Source organism: Aspergillus thermomutatus, assembly GCF_002237265.1.
Source record: "Aspergillus thermomutatus strain HMR AF 39 chromosome Unknown NODE_173, whole genome shotgun sequence".
Classification (NCBI taxonomy): domain Eukaryota; kingdom Fungi; phylum Ascomycota; class Eurotiomycetes; order Eurotiales; family Aspergillaceae; genus Aspergillus; species Aspergillus thermomutatus.
In genome coordinates this window covers 1-20,838 of record NW_020798222.1, presented here as the reverse complement: position 1 = coordinate 20,838, position 20,838 = coordinate 1, and the positions used below count along the sequence as shown (strand labels likewise).

Sequence of the window (20,838 nt, the reverse complement as noted above, 5' to 3'; positions counted from 1 at the left end):
CAATGGTCTGTCAACTTCCGGTCGATAGGCCGTTTCCTATTCGGCTACTGAGGATTGTAGGCAACAATCGTTCAGCAGATCCGAGGAGTGAAGAAGACATGACGACAATACCGTGGCTTGAATACTCTCAGGTATAAGAAGCTCGTCTGGCCCGTTGATGGGAGCTTCACTTGGCTTGAATCAAAGAGCAGATCTGTGCTATTCGTTGAATATTCTATCAACATGTTCCACCCGCTTTTCTATCTCTGCCTCTTTCTTAGTGCTCTTGTTGAGACGTATGCCTTTGCCATTGGTGGACCGGTCAACACCACCAGTGGCCCTGTGCAAGGTCAGTCATCGTCTCTACGACCCGAAGTGTCAGAGTATCTGGGCATTCCTTTTGCGCAGCCTCCAGTTGGCAATCTACGCTTTGCTGCCCCTCTCGCAGTGACTAGATCTTCTGGGATCATCAATGCGACATCCTATGTAAGCTACTTCCACGAATTCTGTACTATCGCTGACGACGCTACAGAATCCGTGAGTACATCAATATTTGGAATCAAGACCCTGCTGAACAACCAGTGATTGCCCCTGTAACCGAATTCCGATGGATAAAGCATCTCTCGGTGGTCCTGTTGGAGAAAAGATCACTCGGCATTATCCCAGGAGGGGGATATCCTCAACGAGGACTGCCTGACCATCAACATCTGGACAAAGCCACAGCAGGGTGAGAAACAAAAGGCTGTATTGTTTTGGATCTACGGCGGAGGTATGGATTATTTTCCCTTCCAAGACTAGATTGACATCAACAGGATTCGCCATTGGAAGTACTGCTAGTCCCGTCTACGACGGTTCTATCCTGGCCGATGAGAACGATGTGGTAGTCGTCTCCTTCAACTACCGGCTCAACATCTTCGGGTTCTCCGGAGCGCCCGGTCAGCCCTGGAACGTGGGACTCCTTGATCAACGTCTTGCGCTTGAGTGGACCCGAGACAACATCGCACAGTTTGGAGGGGATCCCTCGCGCATCACAGTCTTTGGCCAGTCGGCCGGCGGGCTCTCTACGGACTTTCTTGCTTACAGCTACCCCGAAGACCCCATCGCACATGCACTAATCGCCCACTCCGGAGCTGCGAGTTCTGCCCTCTCCGCCAGCTCTGATATGGCAACCATCCGAAAGACATGGTATAATGTCTCTGCCACTCTGGGCTGCGGCGGTGCGGACGCTGGTGAAGCGACCGTCGCGTGCATGAGAGCCAGGAGCTCGCAGGACTTGCTGGATGCTATCGCTCCTCTAACAGCCGGAGGCATGCTAGGCGGCTTCACGCCAGTCGGCGATGGCACGGTCGTTCCCATCGATGTCCCGGCTGCAGGAATCGCTGGCAAATTCGCCCGTATCCCCTTCATGACCGGAAATACAGACAACGAAGCGGGGTTTTTCCTGATCACGGCTTTGGCTTACTCGAACCTCACAGCTGAAGAGGTGGCTGCACTTCCTATGACCTTGATCCAGCCATTGGGAGATCTGTTGACTCTAGTGGGATTCACCTGCCCTGCTGCCGAAGCTGCCAGGTACCGGTCCCTGTATGACGTGCCGGTCTGGCGCTACAGGTACTACGGAGGAAACTACAGCAACACTTATATCATCCCTGTTGGGTCAGCATATCACACGTCGGAGCTACCGATCGTGTTCGGGACCGCTGCAACCGTGACGGGGGTGGCAGATACCAAGTATGAGGCACAAGCCGCGGCGTACATGCGAGATGCATGGGCGGCTTTTGCGAAGAATCCAAATGATCTGCGCAATGTTTTCCAATGGCCTACGTTTCATCCTCTGAGTATGCCATCGATTCGATATTAAGCCAGTGTTGAGCTGACAGATACAGCTCGATCGGAAATCCAACTTTCATACGGCCAGCAGACTGAGGCCAGCTACATCTTCAATATCCAGACAGACGCTTTCTGTCCGACTGTCAAGTTGTTTTCCGGGATTTTAGAAGATATTGCCAAGATACTGTCAAGACTTGGGATTGAAGATAGCTCGAGCTCTTTGTTGAGTAGGCTAACAAGTAGGTGCTGTCCCATATTCGCGCATCAGCCGCTAACTGGAGCAACAGGTATCTTCGATCAACCTTTGAACACAGACAGTGCGGTCAAACAGGCGCTTAGTTCTTTACAGTTGCTTGCATCGCAGGTCTAAGCAGCCGTGTCGAGGGTTACTGGCGAATGTTCCACGCTTCTGTGCTTGTGTAATCGAACTGCAATTACCTCAATCTAATCGATATGCACTCCGTCCCTTCCTCCTGCCGTCCATACAAGACCTAGCATAGTTCTCTAGACGGCACGAACTCGATAGAGAAAGGGTTCCTGGCCAAAGTTCGCTCGAATTGCGGCCCCGTAGCTTTTCATACCTACGACTGCGTATAGTTTCCCTGGAGGGGCACGAGCCGCGATCCCTTGGAAGATTTGCATTAGTTCCAAGACCCGAAGTATGTGGCTTGAAGGTTGGTTCCTACCGAGCGATGTTCCGTTCTTGGTGAATATGATATCTCTTTCAGGTGTGACGAGGCATCCCACAACATCTCCTGTCCCATATCTCTCACCATAAGGCTTTCCCTGATCTGATGCCTCATACAGTTTTGCATCGTCACCGTGGTATCCCCAGGATGAAACAAATCGCCCGGGCAATACATCAAGAGTTGTGTACCCACTGCAAACACCCAGACCGATTTCTCTGTTCAGTACGTTAGCCTAATTCCGGAATGACACCAGGTAGTTGATTACCCTGTATCTCCGTCGTCGATTACAGTGATCTCAAAGTAAAAGTTCAGGTATAGGAGAGGAATGGGGTGATTCGCTCGAACTGCCGCTGCCACCCTATAGCTGTCATCGTCCTTGCCTTCGGCATCGATTAGCCTGTGGACATGTCTCTTCCAAAATAGCGCACTTACCATGATATCTCACCGTCAGCGAGTCCTCATCCATCACAAGAGGGGCAGATGCAGACATATTTTCCCCATTCTAAGAATCAGGTCGCCGGGTGAAGTTCCGACGAGCCGGAGACAAGTCTATGCCTGATTCAAAAAACTTCTGGAGGATGGCATCTTGATGAAAATACGAAGTACATAGGATTGCCGACCAGCCATGCTCATCCACCATAGTGAGGTCTGCTCCAGCACGTGTCAGACATTCAACGGCTACACTGTCACCTGCCGTGCATGCAAGCTGCAGGGCATCTGCATAAGCAGGTTTTTTGAAGTCAATATTAGGATCAAGATCGACGAGCAATCGAATCAGCTCACTTCGCCCAAGGTGCACGCTCGCATGCAGTAGATACGGTGATTCTTGACAGTTAGGAATCGCGCCATGAGTGAGCAGAAGCTTTACCAGATCCATATTTCCATTCTGCGCTGCTCCGTACAGTGGTGTCCATCCGTAGTGATCAACGACATTGACAGCAGCACCTCGACGAAGCAGAATCTTCACAATTTCAGCATGGTTCCGCGCTGCGGCTACTATAATTGGTGTAGCCTCACTTGTGGTTTTCGCATTCACGTCGAGCCCTTGCGATAGGAGAATCATTTCTGCCATCTTGGCTTTGGGCTGTTGATTCTCATGCTATGTTGAAACGGCTCATCGCTGTCAGGCGCTTATCAAGAATCAAGCCATGCCCACTCAAGGATATATGAGCATGACATATACTCCAGAACAAGTAATGAAAAGGAATGGACATTGTGAGATTTGAACAGGATTAGGCTGGCTTGGACTGCGGCACTGCCACAATGACAGGCTGAGGATAACAGTCATATCCGGCCTGATTTTGATAGGCCCAATAATGCCAAGTAAGAATGACCTGCAATTACTCCGTAAGGCTCAAGGTACCTCCTTTTGCAGCAGACAGATGATTTGCTGTTCCTGAAGACTTGTCTGTCGATGTACTTCAAACACAACACTCTGGACAAGACAGCCTCAGGAGGATTGAGCTCAGTCTCACATGGATAATCATGGACTTGGCTATCTGACAATTCTCCAGCCAAGAACGGATAAATTGACGGTTTAATCTGCACCCCCGCAATCTCGGGGTAGCAGCAACCGATGCCGTCTTGGCTATATGAAATCCGGGGTATAAAGCTTCCAAAATAATGGAATCGGGAGTCAGTCAGAAGTACGAATTGTCAATAGCTTTCAACATGCGGGGAATTGCGTTGATCTCTGCTGCGTTCCTTGCCGCTGTGGCACAGGCCAGGTATATTGTCCCCGGAGGCCGATGGCGAGATACCAACGGGGACCTGGTCAATGCTCATGCTGGTGGCCTTCTTTATGACGACAAGTCGGGCAAGTTCTGGTGGTTTGGCGAGTACAAGATTGAAGGCCAGACGGAGGGTGGTGGTGTCTCGGTGTACAGTTCGGAGGATTTGGCGACGTGGGAGCCTCATGGGTTGGCGTTGAGTATGACAATCAGTCTGCTTGAAAGCAATGTCTCGCTGATACTTCTACAGAGCCGATTGAGGGACATCCGTACATCTCTCCCGAGCACATCATCCAGCGTCCCAAGGTGGTCTACAGTGAGGAGTCGAATCAGTATCATGTATGATTATCCTCTCTTTCTATGTTTCTTCTAACAGACGCCAGATGTGGTGGCATGCAGATAATTCCACCTACGGATGGCTCCTGCAAGGATTCGCAACTTCCGACAACATCACAGGGCCCTATACCTTTGTCGATGCCACGGCACCGCTGGGCAACTGGTCGCAAGACTTTGGGCTCTTCACCGACTACAAGGATGGTCGCTCGTATGCGCTCTACTCGAACGGTGACAGCAAGTATGGACGCGATGTCTACGTCACCGAGTACAACGAGAATATCACCGCGCTGGAGGAAGTCATCTACCGTTTCCCAAAGTTCGATCTCGAAGCGCCGACCATCATCCAAACGGAGAAGAGCTACTGGGCAATGATGAGTCACAAGACCGGCTACAGGCCGAACAGTAAGTGAGCCTTGACAGTATGTTGCAAATGACTGACCGAGAAGATGTCGTTGCGTTCCGCGCCGACTCGCTCAGCGGTCCCTGGTCCCAGCCATTTATGGTTGCTCCTCTGAATACACGCTCGTTCAACTCGCAGTCTGGTTTCTCCCTGCGGATCAAAGGGACGAAGAAGACGACCTATTTGTACATTGGTGATCAGGTAAGTTGTGTCCTGGCCGGGAAGAATGGAAGGTAACGAGTACAGTGGGATTCCAACTCCCTCTGGGAAAGCCGGTACATCTGGCTTCCGATGGATATCGACGAGAAGAAGAAGACGCTCGAGCTTGTCTGGAACGACGTCTATGATCTCAACGTGTATGTCACCAACCAATTGATGAAGAAATGCTGACGAACCTAGCAACACCGGAGAATGGAAAGCCATCAGGGGCAGGACCTACACTGCCAGCAAGGCCAAGACGAACGGTGATGCCTATAAACAGGAAGCTGTATGTCACTTTTGAACCTTCAGTCACAGCTTCAGTCGGAGTGCTAATCGAGTAGAACTTTGCAACCGACGGTGTCATCCTGACAGGAATCTACGGCAATGACAGCACAGTCACCTTTGAGGGTATTGAGGGGACCGGCAAGCCACAATGGGTGTCTTTCTACTACCAGAGTACGTCTTCTTCCCTTTATTAAGTCCTATACTAATGTTATAGATATCGATGACATGGGCTTCGGCGATCAACGTAAGTATACCCTATGAGTCAGACCAGCAGCAAAAGCTAACACGTACCAGCGGGAGGCTCCCCCGATCGCATCGGTGGCTCATGGCAGCTCCGTCGCATCAGCAGCGTCGTGGTCAACGGGAATACCTCGAACGTGGAGACGCTTTATCAGAGGGATACTCACAAAAGCATCATTCTTTCGACGCCGCTGCTGTTGACTATGGAGAAGGGCTCGCGTAATACCATTACTGTCGGGGGATTGTACAATGGGATTGATTACAAGGGGGCAGATCTGGATAAGATTGTGGTTTATCCACCTGAGGATTGATCACTGGTGGTGACGGTGTAGGCAATTATAGCTGAGTGATCAAACCAGTTAGATTATGTCCATGGGCGAGTTAGTGGCTCTTTAGAAGTATCGTAAGCTTAGCATGACTGATATTGATTACCATAGGATTGTCTGCAGAATCTTGATATGATATATTGTGAGTGTGACCGAGAGTAGGCAAGGGTGAGAGGAGATATATAGTTACACAGAAAAATCATAGACAAGTCCTTCCCTTCCCTCGCAATGGAAGAATCGTAATGTTGAATGGTATACCTTTCAAAGCCATTTCGGATATTTTACCTGTATTCCTTCAAAGTTCCTATCATTTTTCATAGTATGACCAAGTGATGAAGCTCTAAAGGACATTCTGGTCGAGTTATGGTGAGTCAAAATAATAGACAACTCGGGATATAAATCCTTTAACTTTATTGTTTTTCACAACAAAAGGACTGGTACCTCAGTGGTAGAGGGTGAGATTGCAATAACATCGCGAGATGTCTACTGTAATATCTTGAGGTCCCGTGTTCGATCCACGGTCAGTCCTATTTTTTTCCCTTTCTTTTTCCCGTCCTGTCAATGCCAAGACAGCAGGTTCTACAACACAGATCGGTCAAAGAAGCAATAGAAATGCTTTAGCAGTGGATATTGTCATGGTCATGTCTACTATCTTACTCTGAAATTACTATATTAATTTTATCTTAATGCCAGTTGAGTAGCTAAGACTGGAAGCCTTTGGCATCCTGTGCCCCATCAGGTTAAGGGTAGACAGGGATAGACAACAGAGTGCATTCTCTCCTGCAAGTGACCATCTACTAATATCTTAATAATGGCACGCAATTTAGGGAAAGGGACGTTGAGATCTGGAATCCAAGCTCTTTGAACGGGCTAATCTTCCACAGCCTCCCTGAATTCAAAGTTTAAAAGATCCGAGGCCCTATTTTAGGAACATCATCTTGGCGACGGTGCCACCAGGATGGTGCATAGACTATTGATTGGGCCATGACATGTACTGTATGCTTGTTGATTTGCATTGATAAATGGCTGCCTGATTACCTGGCTGTACATGTGCACATATCAACTCTTGTTAACTGAATTTTGAGAGTCATACTGCAGAGACTCAGATCATGCAAGGTGAAGTAGTCTTCTGCAGCAGAATATGATATGATATCATATCATATACATGAAATTAATATAAATCCCATTCCCTCGTCTATCACTTTCAACACAGTTGCCCAGCCCTTTGAAAATGAACGAACGGATATATGAATTAGATAGTAAAGGCGACATCACCTTCCTCGTCCACGATGTCCCCGGGTCCCTCCCACAAACCCTAGACTAACTGCAGGCATCCATGCTGGACGGTTCAACACCAGAAAGTATCGCACCCGACGCAGGCGAAAACGCAATCAACCACGAAGATCAACCAGTGCTCAAGATCCGCGCCTCCTCGAAACACCTCACCCTCTCCTGCCCCCAGTTCACCCGCACCCTGCACAGCGGCTTCCAGGAATCCCACGACCTCCAGAAAACCGGACACCTGGCCCTCGAAATCGAGAACTGGGACCCCACGGCCTTCCTGGTGCTCCTGCTGATCCTGCACGGGCGCACACGCCCCGTCCCACGGAGAATGACACTCGGGAAACTCGCCGACTTCGCCGTGCTGGTCGATTACTACGAGTGCCACGAGGCGGTCGAGGTCTTCACGGATATGTGGATCGGTGGGTTGAAGAGGACGGCCCCGACGCCGGCGCCGACGCCGGCTTCGCTGGCCGAGGCGGAGGAGTGGCTGTTCGTCGCGCGGGTGTTTCAGCAGCGGGAGACGTTCGCGCGGGCGTGCGGGTATCTGCAGAGGAATCTGACCAGCGGGTTTTGTTCGGAGTTGCCGGTTTCGAGGCGAGTGTGCGGTGGGCTTTGCTGTTTCTTTGTTCGTTGGCCGGGCGCTGATGCAGCTAGACGCGATTGATCGGTCGAGGGAGGATGCCATCCGCGCGATCCTCGACCGTCTGCATGACCGCGTCGCCGGGTTGCGCTCGGACAGGGTGCACTGCTCGTATGAATGTGACTGTGTGCTTCTGGGGGCGCTCATGAAGCACATGCGTCGACTGGGGATTCTGGCGAAACCGCCGCCGCCGTTCGAGGGGATCGGGCTCGAGCGGCTGGCGAAGGAGGCCCCGGGGGTGGTGGTGCCGAGGTGGTACGAGCGCGGCGGAGAGATCCAGCATTCGTGCCTGGCGACGCTGGATTTCAATTCCTCGCTGAGAGGGTCCGGGGATGCGCTGCCGGGTGTGGATATGGAGGAGTTGACCGAGTTGAGGAGGAGGTGATTGCATTAACGCCAAGTCTATTATCATGTCTATATGCAATGTACCCCCCAATCAATGACTGCAACTATAATTTCACCTGAAACCTCGGATGCGTGCGGATCTGCGCCCCAAACTTCCAGAACAGCATCGGACACACGCACATCGCCAGCGCGATAAACGCCAGCAGCGAGTTCCCCCACCCCAACCCCAGCGCCTCGTACATGGCCGGCCCCGCCAGCGGGAGCACGGCGCCGACCAACGACCGCAGCGCCGTGTTCGCGGCCGTCACCGAGGCCGCGTGCAGGAGATAGGAATCGACCAGATAGGTATTCGCCGACATGAAGACGGCCATGAGCCCGATGGCGAAGACGCCCGTCCCCAGGATCGGAACGATCCAGTGCACCCCTGCCTCTGCGGCCCAGCCGTACCAGAAGAGCCCCGCGGGCATGAACCAGCACCCGACCAGCATGGGCGGGAGGCGGGACTCCGGGGTGAAGCAGCCGCGGGCGGAGTGGACGACGGCGATGTGGTTGGCCACGGCGCCGCAGACGAGGAGGCCGATGACGCAGCCGATGCCGAAGCCCAGGTAGGCGAGGCCGGCCAGGCCCGGGGAGAAGTGGTATTTGGTTTCGAAGATGGAGGTGATGGTGGTGAACATGAGGTAGAGGTAGCCGTAGTGATGGCGGCGAAGAGGGAGATGAGGAAGACGATGGGGGGACGGGTGAGCAGCTTGATGGGGCGGGCGAGGGTGGACAGGAAGGTCTGTTTCGTGGGACGCGTGCTGTCGTGGATCGAGTAGAGCGACGGGTTGTTGGTCTCCTTGCGCAGGAGGGCGGCTTTGCGGCGGAGAAGGACGGGCGCGTAGGATTCGCGGTAGGCGAACATGCAGCCGACGGTCATGACCCCGGTCTACCGAGAAACAACCTTCATTAACATCTCAAGTCGCGAGAGCATCGTCCAGAGAGGGAACATACCGCGATAGCAATCACCCAAAACACCCAGCGCCATCCCTCCGCTTCGGCCAGAAATCCTCCCGCCACAGGCCCAATCACCGGTCCTAGGATAGGCCCCAAAGCCCAGATGGCCATGATCCCGGCCCGTTTCTCCTTGGGAATCATATCCGCCACCGTCCCCGAACCAATGGTCAACGGACACACACCGGCAACGCCTGCCAGCAGCCGGAAGACGATCAGCTGCGGCAGGCTCTGCGCCACAGCACAGGCGATGGTGAATATGAGGAAGAGGATGTTGCAGGCGTGGTATAGAGGCACGCGGCCGTACATTTCCGACAGAGGAGCGGTCAGAAAAGGGCCGACCATGTACCCGAGCACAAAGACGGAGACGACAAAGGAGGCGAGCATGGTGTCGGTGGAGTGGAATTCGCGCATCACGTCGGCGACTCCAGGAGCGAACATGGACGAGGCCAGCGGACTGCATCATCAGCTGTCGGATTGATTAGACTAGGGGAAAGGACTCACGTTATGAAGGTGTTGAATGCCATCAACACCAGTTGGCGCGTTTTCTTCTTGACCGGCCAGTTGAAGGGATTGTTGATATCATCGGGGCCATCCCAACTGACCAAATTCGGGTCTTTGGGGAGATCTTCTTGATCCTGCGAAGGGGAGACCTCTTCCTGCTCTGGAGATACTGTGGTGTTGGTTTCCCCGCCTTTTTCCAGGTCAGTGGACTCCCGCATGGTTCTTCGTTGCTTTGATGCTGTTATTATTCCGAACATATAGCACTAGAGAGTAGAGACATACCGACGAGGCAAGCCATATTATACTCCATTCTCCGTACTGCGATGACCTTGAAGCATCAAGCCCAGCCGGATATTCATAGCCGAGATGAAAGTCCTCTGGCCAAAAACCAATCATCTGTCGGTGCATGACTCCATAGTCGGGGGTCGGCGACTACAAAGCTCTTTGAAGCTTTTGCCAGGCGGGAATAGCCGAATTTATCCACGAGTTATGCCTCTTGTTCTGCTCTTTATGCCTCGGCTGTCGTATTTCGTATTTGCTCTGGTCCTGCAGAGTCTAGACAAGTTCTAGTTACTCCTTAATCACCCAGTCCAGGCAATTGTGCAGCGAATAACTTCATTTATACCCAAATTGTGCCTGACCCCGCTCCCTCGCCAACTCCACCAAGCGATCCAGAAATGCATTATGCTGCTATGCGTATTACGCGGCGGGTGGGCTCTATCTAACCCCTGGAATGCCTTCTACTCTGTACAGAGTACTAATAGGGATACTTTCAGGAAAGGAGGTCATTCCCCGATCCTCCAGCTAAATGTTGATGACCCCGCCTGCCGACGAGTGACGCCGATGGGCGAGATCGAAAGAGCCGTCCAGCTCAGGATTTCGTGATGACTCGCGGATATTGTGCCGCCGGTGATGTAGGGCAGGCTTAGCAGGGAACCGATGCCATTCTATATCATGCCATCAAGGGCAAATGAGTGCTGCGGGTTATTGCACCTAGGTCAAACGCTAGGCTCCTGCAGTCATTTCGCCTTTTGTGATGAATATGGAGTACGTGCAGGTTCGTACAATCTGTGCAACCGCTGTCGAGGACTCGTAGTGGCTGACCCGCGTCCAAGCCTGCCACTGTTGACAGGGAAACCCGGCCGGGGAGCCTTTACAGCGGATTTTGGCAGGCAGATGCTGTCACGCAGACGGGATTTCGGCGACAATAGGAGAGAGGAAATTGTCCTGTCGTCGGTGTCGACTAGAGGAAACTCGTTCGGAGTTCCTAAGTGACACCGTCTGACCAATGACTGGTGACACCGGCATGCAGGGACAAAACTAACCGGAGATCGAGTGACATATAGTATACAATGAGATGAGGGGCTGAATATCTTAACGGTCGATTGACTATCTCGGAGATGGCTGGTTGCATATCCTTGGCCACTCGCCTTATTGCCTAACCGCCAAGTCAGGCCATTTTATTCCGAGACCCATGATTTATCATTCGAACTACTCCAGTTCTATGGGCACTAACGAAATGAGTCCTCCCGGGAAACCGAGCTCTGGCGATGTTTACCTGGGCGCCCTCGCCATCGGACAGGCCATTTCGCCCATCGGTAACGGAGACAACAGCAACAGCATATCTCAGGAATGGACCATCCCAGCAGGAGTCTACACCCCCCAGCAACTCGTCCACCGCCTCTCTCCCCTCCTCGACATAGTGGTCCACCGTCTGGGCCCAGACCCCCCCAACACCTCCGCCCGCGCCCTCCTACTCGACACCATCGCAGCGACCCTGTCAACAGACCGCCGCGAATCCGCACTGCATTTCTCACCCGAGATCCTCAACACCTCTCGCCGCGAGATCATGCACCAGGCGCACCGGATCGGAGCCAAGCTCGTTAGCTGGGCAGACCAACACCGCGGCACACCCTCGGATACCGTCGAGATCCGCAGCCCCTGCGAGAGCCACCAGCTCATCCCACTCCGCGTCGAGCTGCTCTTCAGCCGGCGAAGCCAGCCGCAGCTGCTGCAGTTGTTCGAGGAGTACTCGCATCAAATGGTCCTGCTGCGGGACGCGCTCCTCCCGTTTGAGAATTTCGAGCAAACCCCCATCCCCATTCCTGGGAACGGGACCCGGGACCGGGATCGCGGACTCAGATACCTCGAGGCGCCGCGGAGGGGGTTCCTCGTCGGTCTCTTCACGAAAGAGGTCGCGCAGGCGTCTGTCGTGGCATTTGCGAGGGCGGTGCTTGCGCCGCGGTTGCCGGTTCCCAGGACTGGGGGGTATGGGTTCCAGTATAAGCAGGGGCTGGTGATACCGGCTGTGCTGGCCGGGTCCGAGACCGTGCATCTGCTACGATATGTAGCCGCTTTAGTCTGCGAAGCCGAGGAGGTGCTGTTTGACTATCAGTTTGAGGATTCCGATGCCGCGCCGCGGGTGGAGGTGGCGGGTACAGCGGAGTGGGCGGGAATTCCGCCGGCGACCGGCGAGGTGAAGAGGGCTGGGTTGGTGGTTGGTCCGGTGAGGGGCTTGATTGCCGAATTGCATTTGCGACTGGAGATGGGTGGTGGAGGACTGGTGGCTGTGGATGTCGGGCAGATCGCCCGTGGACATCGCCATGCGTATCGTGTCCGGCCATCGGGTGCAGGACGGGCACCCCAAGCTTTCGTCCATCAAGCATTTGATATCCTGCAACACCCGGGGATCGGGCTGGTGACGGCTTCAGGAGGAATTCATGTCATTCCTGTGGCTGATCGACTGGTGGCGTTGGCGCTGTTGGGCAGATTGTACCCGGGAAATGTTGCGTTGCTGCCGGGGGATGGGAATCTCGCAGATATAAACATGGACAAGAGGATCGAGCCCAGGTTTGTCTTATGGATAGCATCACAATGATCAGATCCATGATTGAAGAATACACAACTAAGTGCTTCACATGTATACTTTAGCAACACCCTTAGAAGCTCTCGGCTTGAACACTAGGGCGTTTTGTTCTTCGGTTGTATCATGAATCTACATGACAGAGGAGAAGACATCCACTAGCTGATCCACAAATGAGGTCGAGTCTCGAAGAACGACATCCCAAGCAAGTTCTTTCCTCATCCAGGCGCTTCTAGCTCAGAATCTAGCCAGCAGTAGTCTGCAGGACAGGACCGGGCTAAACACTAGTGAGGAGCCGGACGATCCTTTAGAAGTGAGGCTGGGGAGCGATTGGTGGGAATGTCTACCTTCGTGCATTGGTTCTGCAGTCATATTTTAGTGGTATTCTACGGGTTCGGGTCGCATTTTGCGGTATCCCTCGGAGTCCTTCGCTTGCATCAAGAAACCACCCTTGAGAGCCTCTGACGTCGTAGCCACGTTGAAGCACGTTGCCGCTTGATTTTCCAGTGCGTACAGCGGCTGCACAGTCGACTGCATGTATGCCACGAGGAACATGGCTTTCCTGGGACGTGAACAGGACCAACATCAGACCTTGCAGTCAACGTCAGGAATGCCCTCCCGGCCCCGTTCGCTCCAGTGATGGTGTATTTCAGCCAGGCAGGTCCGTCACATACAGTCGTTCTGGATGTGACAGTGACAGCCTGTGCCTTGGTCCTGAAGCAGTTTGATATCGCGCAGGATGATGTGGTTGGATATCCTGCAATCTCGAATGGCTGCAGAAGTGGCAGGACACCGTCAGACATTGACACTCACCCTCTTGCATAAAATTAGGACATACGGAGCTCATGATCCGTTAGAGGATATTTTATAGTTCCTCGAGGTTAAGTATGAGAATGTTCTTTCTGGCCTCTGCCGTTTCCCGAAACAAGCCTTTGTGGCCCCAGTGTACGGTCTTAGCATACACCCGGACTTTACACTGTGGTTCATCCTGATAGTGGATAACAATTAGCTTGCAAGTGTTTGTATTAATACTTTATCAAGATGAGACATCCCATCGACGTGATTTAATCAGTCCTCAAGATCTGCCTGAAGACCACTGATTACGGTGTCATCCTGATTCCTTTCAACTCAGCATGTCAACCGAAAAGCCCGACGTCTCACCCTCGTTTGGGAGGGCGGATACATACGATCAACTCCTGCAGCTGCATGGTGCTTTAGGCGACAGATTTAGCATTTTATGCGGCCTTCGTATTGATCTTGGAGGAGGCCAGTAAAGTACGAGCAAATATCTACCCGAAAGTATCTTATATTAGTCTCCCGTGAAGATTCTGGTACCGGATTCTTAGAGGAGGGTTCATTTTCCAGATCAGGAGATTGGTACAAGCTCACTGAGTCTATGTTTCTTCCTGTTTTCCAGGGTATCTCCATAGGGCATTATTGACAGCGATTCTATAGACTTATTGCCACGACACTTTAGATAGACTACTTTAGTGCTTTATTATACCCACTCGCTGGACCCGCTGGCTATTCTGTTCGAGACCAATCAATTACTTGAAACTCCAAGGCCAGATAATGCAACACACAAGCGACAATTGACCAAGTCTTGCTATGAATGCGTTGAATCATGCGCAGATAGTAAATAGCCTGATACGAATCATGACAGCAGCGGCCGTGGTCTATGACCTGGTACTTGGGCGCGGTTACATTGTATTTAGGAATGAGCCACAGCGGCCACACGGATGATTTGCCCGGATCTAGTCTCCATGTAGTAAGGGGATTGGGAAATTGACCGGCCTATCCAAACGTGCTGGTAGATGTAACTAAGCCTTAGTGTATCACTCGCTAGAATGTGTTCGAATGAGGGGAATCGCAGCCACCTGTCATCTTCCAGGATATCGACTCGTTCTCGGTGCATATTCTTTCGATTCTACTGCTACAATCAAATGGTTTCTTTGACTCTGATGCTCTCGAGTAGACTCTCGATGTATTAGATATACACCTCTGCTGAAACCAGAATGGACAATGGCAATGGCTGTCTTGACCCCGAAATCGGTGACCGAGTGGGTGACGGTAGCACTATCAACCAACGTCAGACTGTCAGCATTTGTTCTTTGTAAATATTAAAAGAAACCGCAGATCCGGATCCTTCAGGCTGCCTGGATATGACCTTGGCTTTCTGCGATCTTCTGCAACCCTTCGTCTTCATTTATTATACGAAGTCGATGACGACGAGAAGCAACATCCCTACTTTCGACATTCTCTCCGGTAGAGTCTCCAGGGCGTAGTCTGACAAGATCCCGTACCGAGCTGGATATCTCCGTGGCATTTAGTGCCGAGTCAGCCTTTAGCACGGTTTCTCTCTGCCTGTCTGACCAGAACTCATGACTGTTCTTCCATTCTTTTTCATCGCCATTCCATGACCATCAACATGTCCGTCCTGGCCGATCCTGTACATTTCTCTCTGCCCACGAAGATCAATGGACAGATCGACTCGCTGGAGGGCCCCCGCCATGCCCAGCCGCCGTCCAGTCTTCGTGCCAATGAACCGCAGAATCCCGACGGGGACTTTCGCTGCGGGATCTGCAACAAATCATACAGTCGGAGTATGTCTGATGTCTTGTGCACTCTCTGCCTGGTTCTCCAAGAGAGACAGTTTAGAAAAAGATCAGGAATGAGCAGATCTAACATCTGTAGGAGACCTCCGGGACCGACACCGGCGGCGCTGCATCAAAACTGCTGGTCAGGAGCGGACGTCCAAGCGCAAATCCTGCGAAACATGTGCTCAAAAGAAAGTCCGCTGCTCCATGACTCGTCCGGCGTGCAGCCGCTGTGTCCAGATGCGGACGCCGTGCCACTATCCCCCAACCTCCGTGCCCGCCAATCCTGCCGCGGCGGCGGCTGCTGCTGCTGCTGCTGCTGCGGTGGCCGCGACGAATAGTGATGATCATAGTAACAACGGTCGCAGTAGTTCTGTAGTGCAAAACATCGGCCCGATAAAGGCGTCCTCGTCGCCGCCTTCATCTGTCTCTCCATCTTCGCCCTTATCCCCTCGGGATGGGCTCAACTTGGGTCCAAATGTCTCGTCGGCTGCCACGTCGCGGGGAAACATTCCGGCCACTCTTCCTGCCCCTTCAGAAGTATCTGTTCCTCATCTTCAGCAGTACGAGTCAACCCAGTCTCATTCTCAGCAGACGTCGACCAGCATCACCTCCTTCGACCCGCTCTTAGCCCCGTGGAGCCCTATCCCCACCACCAACACCATAGACTTGATGTTGCGCCCGCTTGCCGACAGCCCCCTGTTCACTCCCCACGATTTGGTGGCGGTTGGCTCGCTACCCTGGATCGATGATTTGTCTCCTCTGTCTGAACAGTTGTCCCCCGAGGCTGCCCTTCCAGAAGTCCTCAGTGACCCAACGGGGCTTCCCCCGCTCCTGATGCCCCTGCACGAGATATCAAAAAACCCCCTGGGTGCCGTGGGTGCGTCTCCGCCCCTGGCAATGATGGGAGAGCCGTTTCGGATCACCGACGGGATGGCCATGTCGCTTTCCTCGTCCTCCTCCGACAGTCGGTGGCGCGACAGACTACCACAGAGCGGTGACGAGGAGTCGTCGCAAATCAGCATCCGCGGCGATGCTTCAGCGCAGCTCACCTTCGCTCGCGATTTTCTCGCCCAGTCCGGAAACCTGAGTACCCACGAGGCCAACGAACTCTACCAGGAGATGCTCAAGCCGATTCGCGAGTTTCCCGCTCTGCTTCTCGAGCGCGAGTTCTGGTCGCCCTTTGTGCACCACCGACTATACCGCTGTTCACTCGGCGGCATGGCGGAGCCGCTAGGGGTCGCGCTGGCGTGTGTCTCGGCGCGCGCCAGCTCGGTCGAGTCGGACTACGGCTTCGTCGACAGCATGATCAACCAAGAGCGCGAGAAGCTCGTCCGCAACTTCCACCTGTACACCGACGCGCCCGAGACGTGCCTGGCTGCCCTGCATGCCGTCTGCGTCTACCAGATTCTGGGACTGTTCGGCGACACCTTCCAGCCGGCCGCCCATCGCAAACCGCACGACCCGAAAGAGTCGATCGAGCGACGGCGCGAGGAGTTCGAGCGGGCGGCCGAGTTGCACAGTTCGTTTCTCCTCAAGGTATGCCTTCGCCTTCCACCTACCCACGTACATCCAAAGGCTGATATAACTAGATGACCCGCCGCCTGTACACGCTCCACAAGGACGCGCTCCTCGTGCAACACGAGCGCGAGAATAACTGGACCCGGTGGAAATTCACCGAGTCCCTCCGCCGGAACGTCTTCTTCGTGCACATCATCAACATCCTCGGGGCTCGCGCCCGCAAGCTCAACGAGGACTACTTCGAGCCCCTGGGTGACGAGATGGTGCTGCACCTGCCCCTACCCGCGCCTGAGTACATGTGGCGCGCCTGCAGCGAGGAGGAGTGGCTGCTGGCGCGAGAGCACGCGCTGCAGGCTGCGTCCACGCCGTCGAGCGGCCTGCCTCTCTCGCAGACGCTGCACCAGCTGCTGCAGATGGATAAGGCCGGGGGCTTGGATGTGTCGTCGTTGCTGCCGGTGACGAGGTTGGTTCTGGCGTGTTCGAAGATCGCCCCGGGGGGGATGCAGGAGTGACCGCGTCAGCTGCACTTCATGTATTTCACCTCTCTGCCGGTTATGATGTTACGATTGGTATACGGATACGGTAGGCTTTTTCTGGTGTTGATGCTTTGGTGCGGACTTCCCATTCGAGTTTATACTTGGAGTCTGGATCACTGTTCTTACGTCCGTAGTTATATCACTGTCATGCATTCTGATCTGGTAGTTAGTATCATACGAAGAGGGCATCATACTCCCCCAGGGAACCCATCTACTTATATCTACGCTTTATTCAAGGGGAAGATGTGGATAGCCATGACTGCATTATCACTAAGATATCATATCAAATACATAATTGCATGAATCATTCGCGAATCCGATGAGTCTAATTCCTAGCCCAAGTCAGATCAAATTCCATGGCTGGATGGCCAAGGAGTACCCACATACTACTTCAAGGTAGCAACTGTTCGAAAAGGCTCTCTACATGTTCTGCTTGTGAGCCTCGGCCTTGGCGTCGTGCTTGGACTCGTGAGCCTTGTCACTGAGGGCGTCTTTTGCGGCGGAAGCACTATTATTCACTGTTAGAGTGTGCATAAAATCCTCCAGAGGAGAAAAGGCTTACCGAGTTCCAATGGGGGCATCGGAGTCCTTGGCAACCTCCTTGTTGGTTTCCTTGGAGGTGCCGCGCACGGCTTGCTGGACACTCTCGCTGACGTAGTTGGCGCCTTGCTTGATGGACTCCATTGTGTATGATTGTGGATTGAATGAGTTGAGATGAGACGAGATCAGAGATTGAAGAGGTATAGAATTGAGTGTTTCTGCTAGATGAATTGGGAGGATAAGATGAAAGAAAGCAAGAGGTCTTATAGTAGTTGGGACACTGGGATGATGTCATGGATTCTGTGGGAATGTAACAGGAAGTCACTGTTATGACGTCATAGACTAGAGCCAAGTTCTTCTGAGCAGGAATGACACCTTGAAATCAAGATTAGCAGTCCTGTAGATCAGATTAGCGCATGCTAGTATTAGAGTTGGGGAAACCAGGAAAGAGAATAAGGTGGCGGCATAAAGCAGTGTAGTAGTACCTGTACACCTCCACTGCCAATGATGATATCATTTCCTACTTACCTATTTCTTTCTTGCTTAGATCTTCCTTTATCTATCCAGCTAGGTGATTATCCAGATATAGGGATCTAAGATGGCTTTATGTTCATTAGTAGTATAGATCACCTAGATAGCTACTAGATCAAGGAGAATCAGACCTGTTGCTTTTTATCTCTGCATATGAGACTATTAACAGCAGCGCATTAGACTATATGCATTAGCATTCATCTGTCATCACATCGTCTAGACTACACCCACTGCCAACCAAGCTTGCGATCGAGTTGTTCTCAACCTCTGGGTAAACGTCGATTGTCCGTTGATTCTCCATTGCGAGCTCTCCTCAGTCGAATGATTATTGGATCAATAAAATGAAAAGACACGCACGCTGCGAAATAATCCGAACGACTAGTGATTACTCCAGTTCTGCCCATCTCTGCATCAAAGACATCAATTCCGTACTATCCCCTGTTTGCACGACATTAATCCCCAACGCCTGCTGGAACTGCTGATGAGCCTGAGCCCCAGCCGCACTATGCCAGTTAAACCCTATCGTCCGGTTCCCAAACATCGGCCCCCCATTGCTCGTAGCGACAGACGCAAACCCCTCTGTCCCCTGGTTGATGGTCGACGCCAGCATGAGCGTCTGCCGCTGCTGCATGCGCATAAGCTGCCCGAACTCAACCCTCTGCTTCTCCATCTGCATGAACAGATAAGTATGCATGCGCTCCTTTGCCAGCACAAGGAACGAGTCCAGGTCGTTGGTCTGGCATGCTCGGCGCCACAGGTCCCGCATGCGCGGCGAGTACATCTGGCATCGGGCCTCGTCTGGGACGACGTCGGAGTCGAGTCGATTGGCTAGCCGCGTCCCCTCGACGGCGTCCTTGTAGCACAGCTCGCAGATCGTAAAGGTATTGTCGAAGGCGTTCTTCCCGTACCACCTGCGGTTTTTGAAGGGTTCGTTCCGCGGACACTCCGCGAGGGCCGCATACGCGGACACATAGTCGGAGAAGATGGAGAAGTTGCCTACGGTCACGGCCGCATCGTACAGGGATGTATACTTGGAGGATCGCGGCGCGGCGGGATTGAAGTCGCAGACCCAGTCTTTGTTGCGGGGGTAGTGGACTTGCTTGAACTCCTGGAAGAAACCGGGTGCGACCATGGAGGCGACGACGCAGCCGTGGCAGATGGCGAATGCGTCGCCGTGATAGTCCCGTGGCGCGTACCAGATGGCATCGCGCATGTCCTCTGTGCTGCAGGGAGGAGACCCGAGGATGGCTCTGGCCACCGCCTCGAAGCCGTCGTATTCGTCGGTGTGGTTATCGCTGCCGATGCGCGTGCAGACAGTCCAGGCCACTTTCATATGCCATGTGTCCATTGCACATTGGCGAACCCGCCGTTCCTGATCCGGACAGAGAGAAAGGAGGTCCCACGACCTGGCGTGGTCCAGCACGAAATAGTCCAGGTAGCATGCAGTGCAGACGATCAGGCCGGGCACCGCTTTAGAGCCATACCAGTGTGTCGAGCCGGCTTGGAGGTTTCTCATCTCGACGCAGCCAGGATACTCCATCCGTCTTTTGAACAGGATGTGCAAGTCCTCCCAGTGATCCGGGGAAGCGATGGCGCGTCGCAGCCCCTCCTTGACCACCGGCACCGCCGCATCGCACGTCCACATCCCTTCATCGGATTTGATCGTTGGACCGGTGGTAAAGTATCGTTTCAAGTGGTTCCATGTTATTAGGTCAGAGTAGCATGCCTCGCACATGACGAAGCCCCGGATCTCCCAGACACCGTCCAGACTGTACCAGCGCGAACCGTCAGGACCGGTATGTCCTGCCGGTCCTTTGCAGTCCAGGATACTGGCCCGTTCGCCAATGAAACATTTGATCGCATCCCAGTCATCGGCTGCCAGATGCGCCATTACTCTTGGGGTATTCCATCGACAGAGGCGGGAGATATCGCCCTCTACCCACACGGCCTTGAAAAGGTCTGCGTGCGGGGTGGTTCTGATATGATGATCATGGCAATAAGAGCAGATCGGAAATTGAGGGCTGTTGGAGGGATAGTACCAGACTGTGCGGTAGGAAATACCGTCCGGGTTGACGCATCGAGAGAGGGTCTGGATGGATTAGTATTGTAGAAAAGTAGAGGTGCCCTACTTACCGGGATTTCATCGTTTCCCTCGTGGCCTCGGATGCAGTACTACTACTCATTTGATTAAGCATCTTGAGACGTCTGAAAGAAAGCACCAGTGTGATTCTTTCTTACTCTATTTATCCACAATGCGGCTCATATTTATCATTCTTTCTCTGTCTGGTCTACCTTATCCGCCAGTAGCTTAGTGTGTCAAGCCTCAGCCACTCGCTTCAAATTGACTGATTGGGACAAGCCCACAGCCAGCTGGTAAATTCTCTATCCAGGGCTCAATAAGCGCTTCACAAGCTTTCTAAAGATATCTATAGTAGCAAAAGGCATACATTTTCGGGCGATTTAGGAGG

The 20,838-nt window shown here is 53.0% G+C and overlaps 9 protein-coding genes across 9 annotated transcripts; 5 read left to right on the top strand and 4 right to left on the bottom strand.

The window, feature by feature from the left end:
• Positions 1-222: 222 nt before the first annotated feature.
• On the top strand, positions 223-2,179 carry CDV56_102850 (uncharacterized protein; the record flags this gene model as incomplete). The annotated part of the gene is made up of 5 exons (XM_026756469.1): positions 223-516; positions 646-748; positions 792-1,817; positions 1,866-2,036; positions 2,097-2,179. 5 exons carry the CDS (start codon positions 223-225, stop codon positions 2,177-2,179), a joined length of 1,677 nt encoding a protein of 558 aa, XP_026612416.1.
• Positions 2,180-2,313: 134 nt separating this feature from the next.
• CDV56_102667 (uncharacterized protein) lies at positions 2,314-3,570 on the bottom strand (the record flags this gene model as incomplete). The annotated part of the gene is made up of 4 exons (XM_026756286.1): positions 2,314-2,713; positions 2,764-2,878; positions 2,931-3,000; positions 3,136-3,570. 4 exons carry the CDS (start codon positions 3,568-3,570, stop codon positions 2,314-2,316), a joined length of 1,020 nt encoding a protein of 339 aa, XP_026612415.1.
• A 599-nt stretch (positions 3,571-4,169) lies between these two features.
• CDV56_102365 (putative beta-glucanase) lies at positions 4,170-6,001 on the top strand (the record flags this gene model as incomplete). The annotated part of the gene is made up of 9 exons (XM_026755984.1): positions 4,170-4,428; positions 4,479-4,567; positions 4,612-4,966; positions 5,011-5,165; positions 5,211-5,320; positions 5,364-5,451; positions 5,507-5,621; positions 5,665-5,694; positions 5,745-6,001. 9 exons carry the CDS (start codon positions 4,170-4,172, stop codon positions 5,999-6,001), a joined length of 1,458 nt encoding a protein of 485 aa, XP_026612414.1.
• A 1,351-nt stretch (positions 6,002-7,352) lies between these two features.
• On the top strand, positions 7,353-8,325 carry CDV56_102045 (uncharacterized protein; the record flags this gene model as incomplete). The annotated part of the gene is made up of 2 exons (XM_026755664.1): positions 7,353-7,905; positions 7,955-8,325. The coding sequence occupies 2 exons, from the start codon at positions 7,353-7,355 to the stop codon at positions 8,323-8,325; spliced, it is 924 nt and encodes a 307-aa protein (XP_026612413.1).
• A 64-nt stretch (positions 8,326-8,389) lies between these two features.
• CDV56_101810 (MFS transporter) lies at positions 8,390-10,000 on the bottom strand (the record flags this gene model as incomplete). The annotated part of the gene is made up of 4 exons (XM_026755429.1): positions 8,390-9,033; positions 9,081-9,213; positions 9,279-9,735; positions 9,783-10,000. The coding sequence occupies 4 exons, from the start codon at positions 9,998-10,000 to the stop codon at positions 8,390-8,392; spliced, it is 1,452 nt and encodes a 483-aa protein (XP_026612412.1).
• Positions 10,001-11,301: 1,301 nt separating this feature from the next.
• CDV56_101445 (uncharacterized protein) lies at positions 11,302-12,660 on the top strand (the record flags this gene model as incomplete). Its single annotated transcript, XM_026755064.1, has 1 exon — positions 11,302-12,660. One exon carries the CDS (start codon positions 11,302-11,304, stop codon positions 12,658-12,660), a length of 1,359 nt encoding a protein of 452 aa, XP_026612411.1.
• Positions 12,661-15,073: 2,413 nt separating this feature from the next.
• CDV56_100748 (Zn(II)2Cys6 transcription factor domain-containing protein) lies at positions 15,074-17,275 on the top strand (the record flags this gene model as incomplete). Its single annotated transcript, XM_026754367.1, has 3 exons — positions 15,074-15,248; positions 15,340-16,781; positions 16,835-17,275. The coding sequence occupies 3 exons, from the start codon at positions 15,074-15,076 to the stop codon at positions 17,273-17,275; spliced, it is 2,058 nt and encodes a 685-aa protein (XP_026612410.1).
• A 444-nt stretch (positions 17,276-17,719) lies between these two features.
• On the bottom strand, positions 17,720-17,983 carry grg1 (putative glucose repressible protein Grg1; the record flags this gene model as incomplete). The annotated part of the gene is made up of 2 exons (XM_026754232.1): positions 17,720-17,807; positions 17,862-17,983. The coding sequence occupies 2 exons, from the start codon at positions 17,981-17,983 to the stop codon at positions 17,720-17,722; spliced, it is 210 nt and encodes a 69-aa protein (XP_026612409.1).
• Positions 17,984-18,755: 772 nt separating this feature from the next.
• On the bottom strand, positions 18,756-20,261 carry CDV56_100184 (uncharacterized protein; the record flags this gene model as incomplete). Its single annotated transcript, XM_026753803.1, has 1 exon — positions 18,756-20,261. One exon carries the CDS (start codon positions 20,259-20,261, stop codon positions 18,756-18,758), a length of 1,506 nt encoding a protein of 501 aa, XP_026612408.1.
• Positions 20,262-20,838: the final 577 nt, after the last annotated feature.